The sequence below is a fragment of the Tetrao urogallus genome, assembly GCF_951394365.1.
Source record: "Tetrao urogallus genome assembly, chromosome: 1".
In the NCBI taxonomy this organism is placed as follows: Eukaryota; Metazoa; Chordata; class Aves; order Galliformes; family Phasianidae; genus Tetrao; species Tetrao urogallus.
This window is the reverse complement of record NC_136813.1, coordinates 102,970,053-102,989,356: the sequence shown is the minus strand read 5'-3', so window position 1 is coordinate 102,989,356 and position 19,304 is coordinate 102,970,053. Positions and strand designations below refer to the sequence as shown.

General features: G+C 44.5%; 1 protein-coding gene across 1 annotated transcript; it reads left to right on the top strand.

Annotated features, from left to right (window-relative positions):
* Positions 1-457: 457 nt before the first annotated feature.
* Positions 458-9,927, top strand: LOC306958077 (uncharacterized protein; the record flags this gene model as incomplete). Its single annotated transcript, XM_079549479.1, has 6 exons — positions 458-518; positions 1,331-1,609; positions 4,014-4,262; positions 7,436-7,573; positions 8,147-8,266; positions 9,767-9,927. 6 exons carry the CDS (start codon positions 458-460, stop codon positions 9,925-9,927), a joined length of 1,008 nt encoding a protein of 335 aa, XP_079405605.1.
* Positions 9,928-19,304: the final 9,377 nt, after the last annotated feature.

Genomic DNA, 19,304 nt, shown 5'->3' with positions numbered 1-19,304 from the left:
ACCAGCTCATCTGCATGCTCGGTGCTTTATGCGGCTGGCTGGATTTCTCTTCCCTTTGTGGGGGATAGAAAGAAATGGGTGTTTCCCCTTTGTCTGGTCTCTGCATTTAGGTCTTCTGAAATGGGGTATGATGACCAGGGGAGCCTTCCCCTCCCCTCACCTCTAGTCCTGTTCTCATGCCTGCAACTAGCTCCAAGGGACAGGGCTTTGCAAAGCACATCGTAGCTCTTGTTGGTTCAATCTGAGTTCAGTCACCCGCAACCTTGCAGGTCTATTTTGAACCATTATTCAGTCTGTCCAGTACGGGGTTTTGTATGGAGTTTCTTTTCTTTCTTTTTTTTTTCTTTTTTTTTTTTTTTTTTCACCCTTGCTTCTGACATCATTTCCTGAAAGCTATAATCACTGAGCTCTGTAGCCAGATCGTCTTCTCTGCATATGATGCACGGAGCTCTTTAAAATGGATTTCAACTCTCCTTTTATTTTGCAGTGTTTGCTGGTGATAACAACTGTTACTGCTGGTAAGTGGGATTTTTCTTTATGAGGCTGTGGTACGGATTTGCCTAGATGAGCTGACACCTTAATTTTAGCCTAAGATCTTTCAGGGTTCTACCAGATTTCTACAGATCAAGTAGTCTAACTACTAATGCATGTAAGGGGCAGCTAGACCAGAGTAAGTATTTATTATTAATCTTGTTATTACTTTAGTATTCTAGTGATAACTAACAATATAGTATTTTCTCAGCGCACTGTGTCTGCAAAAGCATTTCAATGGGGAACATAAGGTCCTGGTGTGCAGAACGCTGTTTGAAGGGACTGGAGAGCAATGTGGTCCTGTTCCTGCCATTTACTCATCTGGAATTTTAGTGCAGGAACTTAATCATGTGCAGGGATACTATGAGACTTAGTCAGACTAACATTGTGACAGCTTTCCTTTGGGTAACAAAGGAAGCTGTGCAAACAGCAATTGTTTCTGATACCATCTGCACCAGACCCATAGCACTGATACCCTGAGGATCTTTGTACAGACTGTCAGTGATCAGGGAAGATGATAGAGGATCATGTAAAATCTGGGGACAGACCTGCTATTGAGATGTCTGTAGGGGTGTGGATGGTGTGTGCATGACCCTAATGGTAGCTGGAGAAAAAGCCAGCCTTTATAGAAAGCATAATGTCACCCTTTCTACTCCTCTGATTTTCAATTCCTGGCGTCCCCAGCCCATCACTAGTGGTAGGTCCCTCTTGTCTGGGCTTTCATCTTTCTGGGAGGCTTCTGAGGATGGATTGATGGATGTGCCCAGCTCCCTGCCCACATTCTGTGTTCTCCTTCCAGACCCTGCTACCATGATTGGTGTGTTCAGCGGCAGCTCAGCAAAGTTTCCTGTAGGAGTTGAAAGCTTTCGGAATGTCCAAAAAATGACCTGGAATAATAATAACTGTTCCACGACTGTGAAAAATGATGCTTTGTTGGCCAAGTGTCTCCCTTCTTTTGAGAGGTGGCTGAAACTGGAGAATGGCTCTCTAGTGCTGAGGAGTGTGGAGAAAGAGGATGAAGGAACGTATGAGTTTTTTTTCAATGATACCAAAGCACTCTTTACACTAAAAGTATTTGGTAAGTGGCCTTGTTAGCAACAAATAACTTTGTGAACATGTGATTCTGGCTGGAAGCTGCTGATTTGAACTTCTTTCTAAAAGACTTCTTGAGCTTTTAGGAGTTAGAAGTACCTCTGGAGCAGCAGGCACAGCTTCGTTAAGTCTCAGGGAGCAGTAATGATGAATGTAAGCTCAAGGTTGCTTTCACACCTATAATGTCAGTCTGTTGAGCCTTCCTCCAAGGAGCCAGTAAGTTGAGCTACAGGCTGTTTCCCCCAGTATGACAGTAGCATGAGGGGTTTATAAAGCTGAATCCACAGTACATAGCCATGCAGCTTAAGATTTCAGTCCATTTCCAGAACAGTATTACTGGTGACTGTCATGAATAGACTGCTTCATGTAGTCAAGAAATGGTAGTGAGAGTCCAAATGTCATTTTCTGGTTCTGTCATCTGAAATCCATGAAGAAAATTGTCTAACTCCAATGCAGTGTTAGAAAGCAGCATTCCTTTATTCCTCACAATACGCACTGGGCGACTTGACAAGTAAGCGCACCCTCTCAGAGTTCAGGTTCTACATTTCAACTGCTAAGACGTACATGTGCAGTACATTGGCACAAATATTTATTCTTTTTCAAGGACTCATTAATATATGCCAGTGTCCCTTTGGGCATACTCAGTGGTATCTCAGGTGGTCAAGTGCCCACCTACTTCTCCCCCATTTTCCAGCATTCTCTTCATCACTGAGACCTTTTGGCTGCTTTTCCCCAGTTTGGAAAATTTCCATTGCTTAATAGGCCATAGTGAGCAAATCTGAAACAATATATGTGGAATCCGAGGAAGATCTCCTTGCACTTATTAGGTGCAAAAGATAAAAGTGTTCTATTATGACTCCAGTGCTTCTTGTGAGGCAAAATTATTGAGGCAAAAGATAAAAGTATTCTATTATGTCCTCAGTACAAAATTATTGAGGTAAACAAGACTGTTCACCCACTAAAGTTGAAATGGAAAGTTTTAGAACTATCACTTATTGATTCTTTTTGCTAAACTGATATATTGGTTCTTAAACTAATGTACTACTCCCTGTTGCTAAATAAACCTAACTATATAAGTTCTCAGGTAGCCACTGGTAGCTTGGAGATCAGCACTGTCTGTGTAAAGACCATCAGAGGGTACCTTACCTTGCCAGTCTTCTGATATCGTCCCTTTGGCCTCAGAATTTCTGCTTTCCTTCATTTGCCTGGTCTGTGAAGTGAGAAGACAGAATGTGGTCACTTTGATTCAGAATCCAGCTTGTTGCTTCATTTCATACAGAGAAGGCTTGAAAAGGTTCAGCCCCTTGCTGAATTGTGCTCTAGACAGCCAGTGACCATGGCAAAAAAGATTGGGGACTGAAAGTACGCAAATACTGCCAAGCGTCCTGGTTTTAACCTCTATTTCAATGAATTTGCTTGGGGAACTTTTGTCTCCTCCTTGTGTTCTGTTGCTGTGAAATTTTTTCCTTAACTTCCAAGGTATTTCTGGAGGTAGTGAATTTAAGCTGAAGATGATATCATAGTTGAGAAAAAAGATCTCTGAACTCGCTTACACGGATGTTTGCACAGATATTCACAGAAATCACAGAATGGCCCGGGTTGGAAGGGATCTCAAGGATCATGAATCTCCAACCCCCCATAACAGGCAGGGCCACCAACTTCCCCATTTAATGCTAGACCAGGCTGCTCAGAGCCCCATCCAACCTGGCCTTGAACACCTCCAAGGACGGGGCATCCACAACCTCTCTGGGCTACTGTCATAAATCATACAACCTGCCTGTATGTATTTGCAGTGTGACAGATGTAGGAAGCAGGCTGGTTCCTTGCAGTAGACTAAAGAGAAATTCAGCGGTACATTCTTTCAGTTTGAATTGTCCTGGTCTGGGTTGTTCTATCTAAATGCAAGCGTCCAGTGTTTGTACCTACCTTGAGCATGGTTTGTGCTAATTCCTCTCTAAAACAGAAGCATATTCAATAACAGCAAAAGTACAGACCTCTGGCCAATGAGAAGGCTGACTCTCCTCTGAAGCTATAATGGGTATAATCAATTACTCATTGATCATAGAAGAAGCCTTTGGCCAGCAGAAGCTTAGTGTGTCCTCAGATCATGGTCTTCTGTTGCTATCTTTTTCACTTTCAGCAAGAAAAATAAAGAGGTGCCATATTTTTAAAGTGTCCCCAAAATGTTGACCAAGTGTCACCAGTACGGTCGGGTGGGTGCTGTCAAGGGCTGGGATCTGGCAATTGAAGAATCTGGTTACTTATGCTCCCTGGCTAACAGTGAATGTGATGGGAGCCCTCCTGGTAGCGGGGAGCTCTCAGTCACTGCTGAGTCTGCTCATCATCTCTCTTCCCTCTCCATTCCCCACTGCCCTGTGCTGTGTGACCAGAGCCAATCATTGGTGCACGGTGCTTCCCCAATGGAACTGCAGACTTGACTTGCGACGTGGACAGCAATGAGAGCATGACATTTGAGTGGCTGCTGAACAATTCTCGGCTGAATGCCCATGAGGCTTGTATTAAGGATGGTGGGAAGAGAGTTCGCCTGGAGAAAACTGTGCCTGGGGAATTTGTATGTAAGGTTAAACACGATCATGGCTTCCTGAGGACCAGGCCCATTGTGCTCTCCTGCAGCTATGGTGAGTAATGGCAGTGCCAGAAAATGTCTTTTTCGGTCTCTTGCAATGGGAATCAAAGGTGTTGTTGTCATTGGTATGAAAACGAAGTCTCCTGTTCTTGGGCAGCTGCCTTCCAGCCTTACCACATCCTCCCGAAGAAAGCATCCCCTTGACTTCCTTCTCCTACTCTGTCTCAGACTGAACCTCCAGTTACAGACAGGAGGAAAGCTAGTTCAGCAGGTCCTCCGACCCAAATCTGCTGCAAGGAAGGGTCTCTGTATCTCTGTTTTTCTGCTTACTATTACAGGGCTCTTACATTCTCAGTCATGTCAGTTTTAAAACATGAGCTGCTTCCTGCTCTGACATTCACCCATAACCCTGACTGCCTTCCAGATTCTCCAGCATCCCTTGAAAAGAACGTCTGCTAATTTGGCTCTGTTGCTGCTGAGTTGTTTTGCCTCATCTTTTTTCTGCTTGTCTAGAACAGCTACACAAAGATTGATCAGACTGTACAAACACCTCCATCAGCCCCTTGTTATCAGAGGTGCAGTGATGGTGTAAGTCACTTAAAAATAAAATTAAAAAAGTAAATATTTCTTTTCCTCTCTGTATCTCCTGCTTGGGTATGTTTCTCTGTGAGGATACTGTGCCTTCACCCATCTGCAAGCTCTTCATAAATGCCCAATGATCAGATTGAACGAGACTATAGTTAAATGAGACAGTAAGTCTGGATGCTAGGACTACTAGAACCTCATGATGCAAAACACTGGTCAGTGTTGTAAACTGACTTTTAATAAAAACAAAACCAACCTGATTAGATATCACTGATGGAGATGCAAGTGAATGGCTTTTGCAGTGAAGGTGCTCAGAACGTTTTTGATTAATTTAGCCGTAAGTAATTTAACCAAGCTTGGTTGGTACAGAAATCGTATCGTGCAGCAGTACCTAGTGTTTTAGAAAACCATCTGAAAAGCTGTAACTGCAGCAGAATTGAAAAGTAGAAGTTGAAAAGTACTGCCTTTTCTTATATAGCTGGCGTAGAGTTGGTATAAAAATACTGACTTTAGCTCTGCATCACGTGTTCTGGTGCTCTGCAGAACTGCTGTGGGCTTTTTGTGCCTGATCACATTGGTGGCACAGGCCTGCCTGTACAAATATGGCATTAGCGACTGTGCAGCAGCTGTCCTAACTTCGTCCAGCTGAAATGACCTAAGGTTGTTCAGCACAGACAAATACAAGTTAACTAAGACGTTGAGGAAAGAGAAGGCAAACAGCCATGAGCTCTGAATTGAGCCTTGTGATGAACCACACGAGTGCTGACACCTACTGTTGTTTGTTCTGGGCGGCTGCCCAGTCCCCTGGGTCAGATATCTCTTCCTCTTTTCCTCTTCAAAAGCCCATGGGGGAATCTGGTGATAGCTCTGTTGGGACAAACATGTGTTGGGAAGGGTACGAGAGGAAGGAAGTAGCAGCAATTCTACCTGGTTTTTTTTCTTTTTCCCCACCAAATGCAGCCATATTGATAAGAAATGATCTAGAGCTATTCTATTTACTAGAAAAATGAAGATAAATGAGTTCAATTTTGAGAGCTGCTCTGGAAGTAATGCCTTTATTTTACTATGTCGGCCTCCAACATCAGAAGCAGACGTTGCTAGAGCAGTAGAGGTTGAACCTTCCCTCCTGCACCCCATTACATGTTGTTGCCCTGTGACAGACGGCAAAGTTGTGTCACTGAATTCTTCCATGTGGAAAAAGGGGCACTCCTTGATCTTTAGCACTTGGTGAATGTTTCTGGAAACCAAACAGTGGATGTGAGCACAGTGAAGCAGTGGATGGTGCTTTTCAGCAGTGGCAACAGCAACAGCGGGTCACCTCTGCTGGTGCAGATATTTATGAGTGTGGTGTGCAGGCTCTTGTTCACTGGTAAAAATGCACAGCTAAGAGTGGTGACTATACTGAAAAACAGTGTTTTGTAGCTCTATCAAATGATGTTATTATACTCTGCATTTGTTACAGTTTCTATGGAAATAAATAGGAGGCATTATTTTCGGAGCAACCTACGTAAATGAATTAAGGACTAACTCATTTTGTGGATTATTATTTGCTCCAGGCAAAAGGCTAAACACAGTTTACTCACTTTAGATTCAGGATCTATGTAAAAGCACTCATTTGGGCAACCCGTTGGCTGATGAAATTCATTCTGAGTTCTTGTTAGTAAAAAACAATTTGGCAGAAATCCCATACGTTTCCCAGCAGCAGAAGGGCTGTGATCATAGAGGATCTAAAACAAGTGGATCAGAAGTTATCGAATCAACATACACCGAGTGATTTTATTATTCATGTTTTATTACTATTTCTGACAGTATTTCTGATTTTTAACATAACACTTTGTCTCAGAAAGACCTTTTGAACAAATGGCACATTTGTAGGAAAAAATATTCAGGACTATTTTCAATACACACCTATGCTTTCTGACACTATTCTCTTGAGTTTTCATCAAAATGGAAATAAAATGATCAGGGCAGTTATTTCACATTTGCTTTAATTTTAGAATAGACTTTTAAAAAATGTGATAACTGTTCCTAAAGAGACTGGAATGGACAGTCCAAAGCCAACTACTTTCAGACTGTATGATCTCACGCACAAATGCTTACAATTGCTTTTACCATTCTGCCAAATAATGTGGATGTAGTGCATCCCAGAACATCTGCAGCACTTCCTGGTCTCCAGGGATGCTGGTAATCCACGTGTCTGGGGTCTCACATGCAAGTTGCAGGAGCAGCATAGACTGTGTGGCCCTTCTTTCAACAGGAGATGTTAGCTAAGGCCCAACTCTTCTTCTGGGCTGCCTGTTTTCATAGAACTTGTTAAAATGTTGTATCTCTCAAACCTCCACCTTCTCTGTTAAATCTGATTGAAGCTTGTGGATGATCTGCTATTTTTTGGAGTAGGCAGAAATAGTCCTTGTAGTTGATTGCACAAGCTTCTTAGTGGAAAAAACTCCATACCATAACTAAATGATGTGACATGTATGATGGCGTGCCGCAGTTCAGAATTTCTCTCGCATCCCTGATCCAAACCAAAGCAACAGTGAAGCCCAAATGTCCTCTTCTGGCTGTGGAGATTCACCACTGGGGATAAAGAGACTTGCCTACCCTGGTAACCGTGGTAATTATAATGCTGTCCTCTTGCAGGAGACCTTCTGCAGTACCCGTGGTTCATCTACATCTTGGCAGGATGTGCAGGGGCTGCGGCCATCCTGGTGGCTGTTGTGTCCTCACTCATCTGTTGCTGCATGAGGAGGAAGCACAAGTTCCTCCCCGTTCCCTCAGGTGAGTGGGGATCCGTAATTGCCAGAAGAGTCTTCCAGAGAACTGTGTGTGCAGGTTGGGGCTAAAACTGCCTCAGTATGAAATGGCCTCACCTTGGTGGATGCTGTTTTTACACCAGTTCTCCCTGGCCCAGTGGAGCAGAAACCTACTCACTGATAGGTAACTCTTACGCCCAGCATGGTCCTGGAGAAAGCCTTGCTTTTCAATGTTTCAACTCACATGTGCTGGCCAGAAACAAGCACAGCAAAACTTTTCCTATGGGCAAGAAAGCTGAACCTTGCTTGGGACTGATGTAAATGGACCTGAAGGCTTCTGCTGGCTGTATTTTGCCAGCACCTGTCCTCAGGTGCTCTCTGCCCATGCCCAGTGAGGCCACCCCAAGCTTTGATCCTGCCAGCATGACCAAGCTTGTCTCTGGCAGGCTGGCAGTGGGCCTCCATCCTTGGCATCTGCTTGCTCTGGGAGTGGAGCCAGGGCTTTGTGAGGAGGAGGCACGAGTGTGTTGGTGGCCTGGCCTCTTGCTGGGATGGTGCAGGACCTCTTTCCTTCAAGCCTCTGGTTTTGGCTTTACAGAGGAAGAAAAGGATGATGGAATAACAATGTCGGTGGTGTCCAGTGAAGGCGTGAAAAGTCCCCCCAGTGGAGACCATGTGGAGGCTCAAGCTGCCCAGATTGACTGCCCTCCAATGCCAGGTGGGCCCAGTGTCTTATTTTATGTCAGATAGCCTGTTGGAGAGGGTGAAGGACAAAATGGGTGCATGTGGCTGCTGGGGAGGAGCTGTCTGAAGGGGAGGCCCAGGTGCCACATCCTGTCTGCACTATAGACGGTGCAGCAGGGCACCTGTTGGTACAGCATCCATGCTCTGCTCCTACACAGGGGTAGCTCCTCCTCCACCCAGCAGTGAGATGAAGCAGCAGCCATCTCATCAGCATCCCACAGAGGGTACAGGTTGCAGACTCTGTGCCAGTGTCTGCAGAGCTCAAATACGTCTCTGAAAAACCATCCGCCCACTCCAACGGAGCAGCTTTCCAGCAGTTTTTATCACTCCTCTCTGTTCTCAACAGTTGCTTTTTTATAAAAATCAGCACTGTCTTAATAGGCCTTGTCCTTGGGACATGATCTACCAATAGGACATGGAGTGACTGTCCCTGGAGGTGCTCAAGAATCATGTAAATATAGCACTGAGGGTTAGTGGGCATGATGGGGCTGGGTTGGAGGTTGGACTGAGTGATATAGTGATCTTTTCCAGCCTTAATGATTCTATGCTGTAAACAGAGCTAAACCCCTTCAGTCAGAGGGTTACGTATCTCCTTAAAGTGGGGGGAAAAAAAAAAGGAAAAGAATGAAACCCCAGAGCTTTAGCACAGCATGGTGAAGAGAACACAGTGATAAAACTCTTTCAGAAATTTCCAGTGAGCATTTGATATCAATACTCTGCTTTCTGCACTGGGATTCCTTCAAATGTGTGTAACAAATACGAATGCTGGCAACACCCTCTGCAGTAATGCATCAGCGGCTGAATTACGGCCAGAAGAGATATCACAAATCTGAGCAGCATTGCATAGGTCATAACATGGCCTGAGCTCTGCTACTGTTGTTCTTCACTGCACTGCACACAACATATCACCTGTTTAGCTGTACTTTCTATCCTTAAATGCTTTTTTGCCCTGCCTTCAACTAATTAAAAACATTTATTAAAGAAGCATCATCCTTAAATGATTACTAACAAAACATTTGTTAAATGTAGTGCATGAAAAAAAAATGCAAGTGATTCAGATAATTGCTTAATATTAATATCTTCAATAAGTAGAATTTATTTTGTCTAAAAAAATCCTCAGTCTTAGCATCCCACATTTAATTTCTCTACAAATTAATAACAGCAGAATTGCATGTGAAAAGTATTAAGGTGAGAATGTATTAAGTATGTGTACTTTTAGGCAGCTTTTATGGTTCAAATGTAACTGAATAGGTTTGGCTTCCGTATTTTGGGCTGCTGGGCTCAAGAGCTTTCAGCACCAATGTATCTTACAGAGAAACCATGATGAACAGCTCAATGAATGAGTAGTTATGAAGCATATTGAAATTGGGCTTGTAGAAGCCTAGGGAGCAGCAATGGGGGTTGAGGGAAAACCTTTTCGGCAGGTATGACTGTAGTGCATGCATGTATGAGCCACTTCTCCCTTCTTTTCCAGATGCTGCCCGGATTGATTCAGGCACTGAGCCCCAGCCCACGGTGGAAGAAAATTTCCCAGTGGCAGCAGAGCCTGGGGAAATGCCAGATCAGGAGATGATAGCTGATGTGGAAAGCCAAGAAAATGCTTCGAACTGTTTCCCTGACCCAATTGATAACTGATCTGATACGCTCACTGTTCCACCCTGTCCTGAGTCCCGTGACACCCATCCTTTGCATCCCATAGTCTTGCTGTAAGAATTGGTCTGAAAAATTTTAGCAGGGGGAAGACGCGATGTGTCAGGCCTGCTAAGCTCATTTACAGGAAAAAAAAAAGATTACATGTGTGGCTTCAGGACCTTGGGCTGGCAGGTTCAGTAGAAAAATTGGGCAGCTCTCTGGTGCTTAGCTTGTTAGCAGACACGCAGTTACTCTGTAGAGCCATAAGGACACCTGGCATCAAATGAGTGATGCCTCCTGCTTTCTGCTCGCTCCATGCCTCCCATCTTTGCCAGCCAGATGCCCCTGCATGGGGCAGGTGGGACAGGTAGATGTGGCAGCATGCCAACCCCAGGAGGAAACAGGGAACCACCGGAGATCTCCTGAGAAAGTCTCTGATCAGGAGGCACTAGCACAGGATGCCCAGATAAGTTGTGGAGGCCTTCAAGGCTGGGCTGGATGGGGCCCTGGGCAGCCTGAGCTGTGTGGGCAAACCTAACCCCCCAGCAGGGCTTTAAGGTCCCTTCTAACCTAAGCCATTTTGTGATTCTATAATTTTAAAGCATTTTCTCATGGGCCCTGCAAGAAGTCTGAGCAAGGCTTCAGCAAAGTGTCTGCTACGCTAGGTGTTAATCTGAACTGCTGCTCTAGACCCCACCGGTATCTTCAACCAGAGAGTAACTGCTCAGGGTGCCAGAGCTCCAGAATATCTGTTGCCACCTGTCTTGCCTTCAGCAGGAGAACGCCTGGGGCTTGGCCGCATTCATTTTGGCAGAAACATTGATTATAACGCCGAGATCGTTCATCAGCGCAAGCATTATTGCCTTTAGTGTAACGGTTTAGCTACTCACCGCAAGCTGAGCCGGCCATCTGCCGTGCGTGCAGGCTTCCTCAGCGCTGCGCTGTCTGCACACACAGCCGCAACCCGCAATCCCTCCGGCAGCCCTTGCTGCAGTGTGCATCTCGGTGCCGGGCGGGGGAGCCGGCGGGTCCCTGCGTGCCCTGCCCCGTCCCTGCGTGCCCTGCTGGGTCGCTGCGTGGCTGCACACGGCAAGGCTGCACGCTGGTGCTGCCCGGCTGTGCTGCGCGTTGTTCGCTTGTTCTGCGACCGCTTCAAAGACTTCTGGATCTCGTTTGCCGTGCTGGCAGTGATTCAGCCCAGCTCTGCTTTTTAAGGATGCTGTAGGAATCCGATTTTCTGTGGTAAGAGGGAGGTGATGATTTCTCTTATGGTGCTGCGCTGTCTCCTTTCAGTGCCAACATTCCCCAAAGGCCATGAGCTGAGTGAGAGCTGGCTGACAAAGCGTGTGACTCAGGCCGTCTCCGCGATGACACCTGCTGCTGGTTTCCTTTGCAGCCCTGCTCGAGGGGCCGTCCAACAGCAGCAGGTCAAAGTTGTGTGCTGCGGTGAGGTCGGGAGAAAAGTGCAGACTTCCTGTAACTCTGTGTGCTCGTGCCCAGCTATTGTTCTTTATGGTTGGTTTTGTTGGTTTTGGTGTCTGGTCTTTTTATTTTATTTTATTTTTTTCCTTTTTCCCTGCAATGATTTTGGTTTTTGTTCCTAATAAAAAAGATGTGTTTTCTAACTTGTTTGGGGAATGTGTAATAATTGTTTCTTTACGATTTTCATGGAAAACGCAGGCTGAAGTCCAAACTTCCGTGTAGTCATACTAAGAAAGATGACTGCAACTTACTGTTGGCTACAGCTGGCTTGGTGATCTGGGGAACAGAGATCACAAAGGTGCTGGCTTGCGAGTTGGACCAGGAGAGGCTGTAGGACAGTGCTCTTGCAACCCAGAAGGCCAATGGTATCATGGGCTGCATCAGAAGAGGGGTGGCCAGCGGGGAGAGGGAGGGGATTGTGCCTCTGCTCTGCCCTCATGAGACCCCATATGGAGTTGTGTGTCCATGTCTGGGGCACCCAGCACAAGAAGGTTGTGGAGCTGTTGGATTGGGTCCAGAGAAGGGCCACAAAGATGATCAGAGAGCTGGAGCATCTCTGCAGTGAAGACAGACTGAGGCAGTTGGGCTTGTTCAGCTTGGAGAAGGCTGCAGGGAGACCTCACTGTGACCTTCCAGTACATGAGGGGAGTTTATAAACAGGAGGGAGACTGACTTTTTAACTGGGCAGTGATAGGACAAGGAAGAATGGCTGCTTACCATGCTTTTATCAAATGCAAACAATAAAGGAAATATACCTGCCTGTACAGGTTGCAAATATAAATGGCCAATGAGAGCTTACTTTAAATTAGCTTTTTTTTCTGGTTAGCATGTAACTCTTAGCTGATACGAGAGATATATAAAAATAACAGGACTGCACTTATAAAGTGTGTATTTTATAGTGAATGCTGGAAATCGGTTGAAAAAGCAAAACATCAAATTTGAATTCTATGCAATTTAAAAAAAAATCACTTGAACTGATTGCAGCTACTCTTGGTTTTAGTGTTGTCTAAAACTATAGGAAATAGTTATATTACACATGAAGAATTAGGAGGCAATTTTCAGCAAATCTTTTAGAACTGCAAATACAGGATATTGAAAAGAATTGTCATCTGCTCCCACATCACATGCAAATGGAATAAAGAAATAGTTCAGTTATCTGTGCTCCTTTGCATTGCTGTCTCAGCTGTCATCTTACACATTTCCCTTTGAGGGCAAAATGGGTTTTCATAAAACTAAAGAGTGTCAAAGATTTTTTGATACTAGAAGTTGTATAATAAGACATTCTCAAAGAAGCAAAAAAAATGGAAGAAAAAGATGGTATGACCAAGTTTTGGTCTGTTGGAAAAGAATGCCAGCAGTGACTTTAAACATAAGTCTCAAAGCAATGAGCAATACCAGCATGCATTCTCGTGAAAGCTTTTTTAGTTGCTGTGCTTGCCCTCAAGATTTCTCCTCTGAAAGAAGACCTGAACCTGTACTAATGGGACGTGGAATAGCAGGATGGGGTTCAGCACTGTGGATAAGGGGGGGAACCAGCTGTCCAGCAGTCAGTCTGTTTTCACGCATCGCGGGTTTGGGGTTCTTTAATTCAGATGATTTAGTTTCTGATAAGGGGTTTTGCTTGCTTACCTTTTATTGGAAATACTTCATTATTTGACAAATACAAACAAGGATTTATATCTTCTATAGGTAGAGGGAATCTTCAGGGAATCTTCTTTGCTGGAAGCAAGATGAGTAGGATTCAATGCTGCTGCCAGTTAGATAGCAAATATTTAAAAAAAAAAAAAAAAAAAAAAAAAAAAAAAAACCACCCTCAAAGAGAGGAAAGTATCTGTTAGTGATTATACTGAATTGCTGATGCTGCAGATCTTAAGGGGACTTCCATGATATTGTAAATAATAGTTGCAGCTGTAGTTCCAACCCAGCGCGTCTTACCTATGTGGGCGCAAAACATTCACAGTAACTTTCCATTGAAGTTGCACCTGTAAAATCTGTGGTTCTGCAAAGAGGTTTCTAAGGCTCAGTGTGTTTTTGGTGAGTAGCTGAAAATTGTGTGCGTAAGGGACAGGACAGGAACGTCCTGCAGCAACGTTCAAGGAAAGGCTGGATGTTGTGTTGAGGGACATGGTTTAGTGGGAGCTATTGGGAATAGGTGAACGGTTGGACTGGATGATCTTTTAGGTCTTTTCCAACCTTGGTGATTCTATGATTCTATGATTATAATGTAATCATAAAAGCTCACTCTTCGTAATAAAAGCAAAAAGGGATGGCTGAAAAGAATGATGATGTTATCCAGAACCACGTCACTGAGACCTTGGTTGTGGCAGTTGATGCTCTGGAGTGGAGGTGCTCTTACATGGTGCTCTGTAGGCAGGCAGTGGGAGCGCCTGGTTTGATTCCCTGTTGTTCCTTGTACTTTCTGGCTGACCTGAAGACTTCGTGTCATCATCCCCTGCCTCTCCTTCCCCATCTGTGATAGAGGAGCTCCTGATACTTGCCTGTGATGTTGCTAGAGGTAGGAGACACGTGAGGTGCTGTGTGTGGTCTGCTTGGGCTGTGGTGCATGCGGTGGTCTGACTGCCTGGAATGTGAGGGAAGCTTCTTGCTGGGGCGGTCAGGTGGACAACACTTGTCTCTTAACCATGCTAATATGTGAGGTGCTTGTTTCCTTTTGACTCACACAAGTGAAAGAGGGGGCTGGCCCTGATGTATTGCATTGATAAAAATGTTGTGAAAAACCTCAGCTTGCCTCCGGTTCCCCAGCATTAAACCAAGAACTTCCTCTGCCTGCCTCACTAAGATCATAAAACCCAGAAATTCTCAGAAATGCAGTGACACAGCACCTTAGCCTTTGCCCTTGCCTGCTGACAACAGGAACAGTGGGCTATAAGCAATCAGAAACACAGCCAGCTTGGTGCCCGTGCTTTCCCGTGTTGTGGTAAAGGCCATGCTACCGCTCAAGTAATTTTGTGCTGCATCTGCTTGGTGCTTGGAGCGTAATGGAACAAAGTAACCTGTCCTGCTGCCCTGCCATTCCTGCACCACCAGGAGTTGCTCCCCTTCTTTCTCCTCCCCCAAGAGCAGTTGTGTAAGGGAACTCACTCAGAGAGGCCCATCTGACAGATCACTCAGATGTTTCTAAGGTTTCTTTCTTAATTCCCTGGTGGCAAAGGCCAGGTCTCCTTGTGTGTAAGTATAGGGCTGTATAAGGGCTTTTGCTTGCCATCATCACTCCATTATTTAAGAAACAGTCGAATTTGACAGCAATTTTGGGACGTGTGTTACCAGTTCCGAAGGTACTTATCCAAGGTCTGCTGGGAAGATGATCATCTCATGCCTGCATACATGCCTCCCACTCACTGCACTGATAAAACAAATCCCTCTAATGACTGCAGCTTAACAAGTTGTGCTGATGACTTGTGTTTGAAGTTCAGGCCTTTCTTTGTGTGTGGACCTGTGTGAAGGCTGTTCAGAGCCCATCTTAGAAATAAATGCCTTTGGTGTTGAATTACATTACCCAGTTGTTAGTGCCCAGTCTCCTGGCTCACCTCTCGTCCTGCCAACTACTTGTTCTGAACTGTCTCTCACTCTTTCCAGAGTTATAATAGCAGCATAAAATAAAACATTGTACAAAGCTTCAAATGCATATTTATGCATTTGTTAAGCTGATGGCTTCTTGAGTGTCACATCTTGTCTGAAACATTACTTACTCAGATGATCATAAGATGTCTTTCCTGAATGTATTTCTAAGAACAGCTTCTCTTCTGCCCCCCCTCGGCATACATTACCATGCCTATATCATAGTAAACCTGCTAGCAACTGTAGCATCATTTTCACATTGAACTGAAAGCCTGTCAGCAGTGAAATGTCATCTCTGTATCTGTCACAAAGAAAGATCAGCGAAGCCAGGCAATGGATGCGTCCGTGCAGCTGGACAAATGAATGCTTAGCCATACCTTGTTAGTCATCTCTCTGGTGACTAAGGAACGTATTGTAGTTAAGACATAGTGATCCTCCTCCTCTACTCTGCCCTGGGGAGGCCACATCTGGGCTACAGTGTCCAGTTCTGAGCTTCCCAGTTCTAGACAAGGAACTGCTGGAGAGAGTCCAGTGGGGGGCCACAAAGATGGCTGGGGGCCTGGAGCACCACTTGTACAAGGACAGGCTGAGAGACCTGGGACTGTTCTGCTTGGAGGAGAGAAGGCTTATCGCTGTTTGTAAACATCTAAATTGCAGGAGTCATTGAATGGGGCCAAGCTCTTTTCAGTGGTGCCCAGTGGCAGGAAAAGGGGCAACTGAAGCACAGAAAATTCCATACAATCACGAGGAAGAACTTCTTCACTGTGAGAGTGACAGAGCCCTGGTACAGGCTGCGCAGAGAGGTGGTGCAGTCTCCTCCTCTGGAGATATTCAAGACCCACCTGGATGCTTTCCTGTGCAACCTGCTGTAGGGAACTGCTTCAGCAGGGGGTTGGACTGGATGATCTCCAGAGGACTTTCAACACCTACAGTTCTGTGATTCTGTGATTCTTGGCCAAGGTCATTATTGTGAACTGCAGGTTGTCAGACTGCGCTTTCTGAAGCAGTTGTGTCTCTTCAGACCAGACTTAAACTGGGTCTGTTTTCTGAGGTTTAGCTGTCAACACATTTTTATAGGTAGAAAGGAAGAAAATGAATGTGAGAAAGAGAGGACCTGGGACTGATCATGTAGTGCTATGGAAATAGCAAGGGAGACATTTTTCTTTAGAAAATCAGCCAAAGGCTGATTTCTGTGCAAATCTGTCTTAGAAAACTTACATTTACCTTATTTCAGAGAAAGATAAAAACAAGTTTTGTCTGGCAGCTGTTTCAGCACTGACAGGATATGATGCTGTTTTTGGAATATTTCCACTGCACATGGGCAAAGCAGCGCTCTCAGTTTGCTAGTCACAGACTCAAAGCCTTGGGCTCCAAGTCACCAAGCCACTGTCCCCTCCAAACTTTTGGCCACAACTTTATTTTTATTTTAGTCAAGATCACTCTTCATACAAACTCTGTGTAAGTAAAGGCCCGTCTTTGTGAAAAATGCGTAGGAGTAAATTAGCAGTCCTGTCCTCTTTCATGGTGAGGTTCTCAGATGCAGGTGAGATTGAGGTGTTTGACTCTACTTTGAGAGAAGCGTAACAAATACCACCTGAATGCCTCTTGCCCCAACCTCAGTTTCCTATCTGATGAGATAGTGTAAATTAGCAGATGGAGTAAAAATTCACACTGCCTTACTGGATGTAGTCTTTTCTGAGAATAGCATGCTAAATGTATTTGTACTCTTTTTTTTTTTTTCTAGTAGATCAAGTGTCATTGCGCTTTTTCTTTTTTTCATGCCTCAGGCTTGAACATCTATTAGCTTATCACTAGGTTGAAGAATTAGAGGTGGGAACAGCAACGCATTGTCTCTTGAGATGTTGCCTTCAAGTGTATGGGAGTCTCTCACCTTTCTATGGAAATGTAAGTATGATGCTTACATTCCCTGAGAGGAAACTCAGAGGAAACTGGTTAGCATGCTACAAAGAACAGCAGAGTGAAAAAGAAAGCAAGCAACAAAAGCACTTTGTGGCTTTTGCAGTGGAAACAATACAGCAAAGGCAGCAGTGGCTGCAAAGAAACAGCGCATTGTATGGAGCTGCATTTGGCCCTCACATCTACTGGAGATTTTTAGCAATATGATGACCAAGAACCCATCACCATGAGCAGGATTACAGGCCTACCTGAAGATGAGACCAGCACTGCAGCACTGGGAGGCATTTCCTTTTCTGGCCATGCCTTGCTACCATTGCTCTAACAGAGAAAAGTTTGGTGGCTAGAACAGGGTGTAGGCGCTGCCATGCCGAGTCATTTGCTCTGTGATTTTACAAGAGTGAAGACACTGGGCATGACAAAAACACCGTTCTGTGGAAGTAGTGTCCTTCATGATGATATAGGTTGGTTTGTTTAGCAAAAGGGAGTAGTCCATTGGTTTAAGAACCAATATATTAGTTTAGCAAAAGGAATCCATGAATGATAGTTCTAAAACTTTCCATTTCAACTTTAGTGGGTGAACAGTCTTGTTTACCTCAATAATTTTGTACTGAGGACATAATAGAATACTTTTATCCTTTGCCTCAAAAGGTGTAAGGACAGCTTCCTCCGATTCCACATACATCATTTCAAAAGTTGCTCACTATGCCGTAATCAGCAATGGAAATTTTCCAAACTGGGGAAAAGCAGATGAAAGTTAGCCAAAAGGTCTCAGTGATGAAACTGATGGTAGAAAACGGGGAAGAAGTAGGTGGGCACTTGAGCACCCGAGATACCACTGAGCATGCCCGAAGGGACATTAGCATATATTAGCATATAACGAGTTCTTGAAAAAGAATGAATGTTTGTACTGCATATGTGTGTCTGAACAGTTGAAATGTAGAACTTGAACTTTGAGATGGTGCTCTTCCTCGTCAAATCGCCTGGTACGTATCATGAGGAATAAAAGGACTGCCACTTTCTAACATCACATTGGAGTTAGAGAGTTTTCTTCCCAGATTTTGGATGACAATTACAAATATAGGGCATCTTTTAAGCCTTGTTCTGTTGCTGGAGCGATACCTCTTTTCTCTCTCTCTTTCACAGACATTTTTCCATTTGTGTGTCATTCATGTCAATCTTGGTTTCTGTCACAGATCTTTGCAGTTCCACAACAGCCTTATGCAGAGAGCAGGGCAGCATCATGGCTCGGTCTGTACCCAGAGCAATGGAACAGCCCCTGTCTCAGCATTTTTGCAGTAAGAACGTGTTGACAAGGAGCAGGGGCCTTATGGAAGTGGGAGGTAGCTTTGGGAAAAATATAAGCCAAATATAAGACAATGTTAAGCAGAATATGGACATTGGTTTCAGCATGTCAGAGGCTCCTCTTGTCCTGCTCAATGAACCCAGCAAGAAAAGCAGGAGGGATGAAGATATGCTTACTGCATTTACCCAAAGTCCTGTTGGTGCTCTGGCTGGAAGTCCTTGAACAGACTGCTTGTCTCTGGGCATCTTCCATGCCCTCAGTCTGGTTTTCCCCACAGAAAGTGGAAGTCAAGCACGAAACCTTCAGCTTGCAGCCGTTGCTTCCTCTTATTTCATATGTGTCTCCATTGTGTGTTCTTTGTGAGTAAACAACAAAGAGAAGGAAGAACAGCTATGTAGGGAACATAATGTGGGGATCAGTAATACTGACTGTGGCCTCAGTGCTTTTTCCATTGGGTATTTTTATTTTTTTCCTTCTGTGCAAACAGCATTGTTTTCTACCAGCTGAAGAGTCGTTAAAACGATGACAAAGCTGGAGAAAGGAAAGGGTCTTAGAAGACCTTCCTATAATGTTAAGGAAAGAGAATAATGTGAATTAATGAGAATGATTTATCTAATACTGTGCATTTCTTGTGCCGTATCTTTTCTTTTGTTTCTTTCTTGGCTTACATTTGCAATAAAAATCTGGAAGATTTCAGCGACCACTATTGTAAAGGGATTGTCCCGGGATGACATTTCAAAGTCCTCCCCACACCATCTGTTTCATGTTGGAAACTGAAATAAAGAATTTATTATCTTCTCGCATGGTTTTGGTCCTAACTCCCATCCCTCCTCCCATCTTCTTTCCTCACAATCTTTCCAACATCAGCCAGCCTTGGAGTTAGTTTCTGGATAGACCAAGGCAGTATTTTCATGTTTTCATACTGTTCCAAGCCCGCTCTTCTTCCATGGCTCACTTGGATGGATGGCCATGCCTGCAGGACTCCCATGCGTGGCAGTGGGCCAGCTCCTTGCAGGACAGACACTGATGTGAAGATGATCTAATACTTTCCAAGGGAAGTACATCTCTTTTCCACAAGTTGCCCGGCAGCCATCAGTTT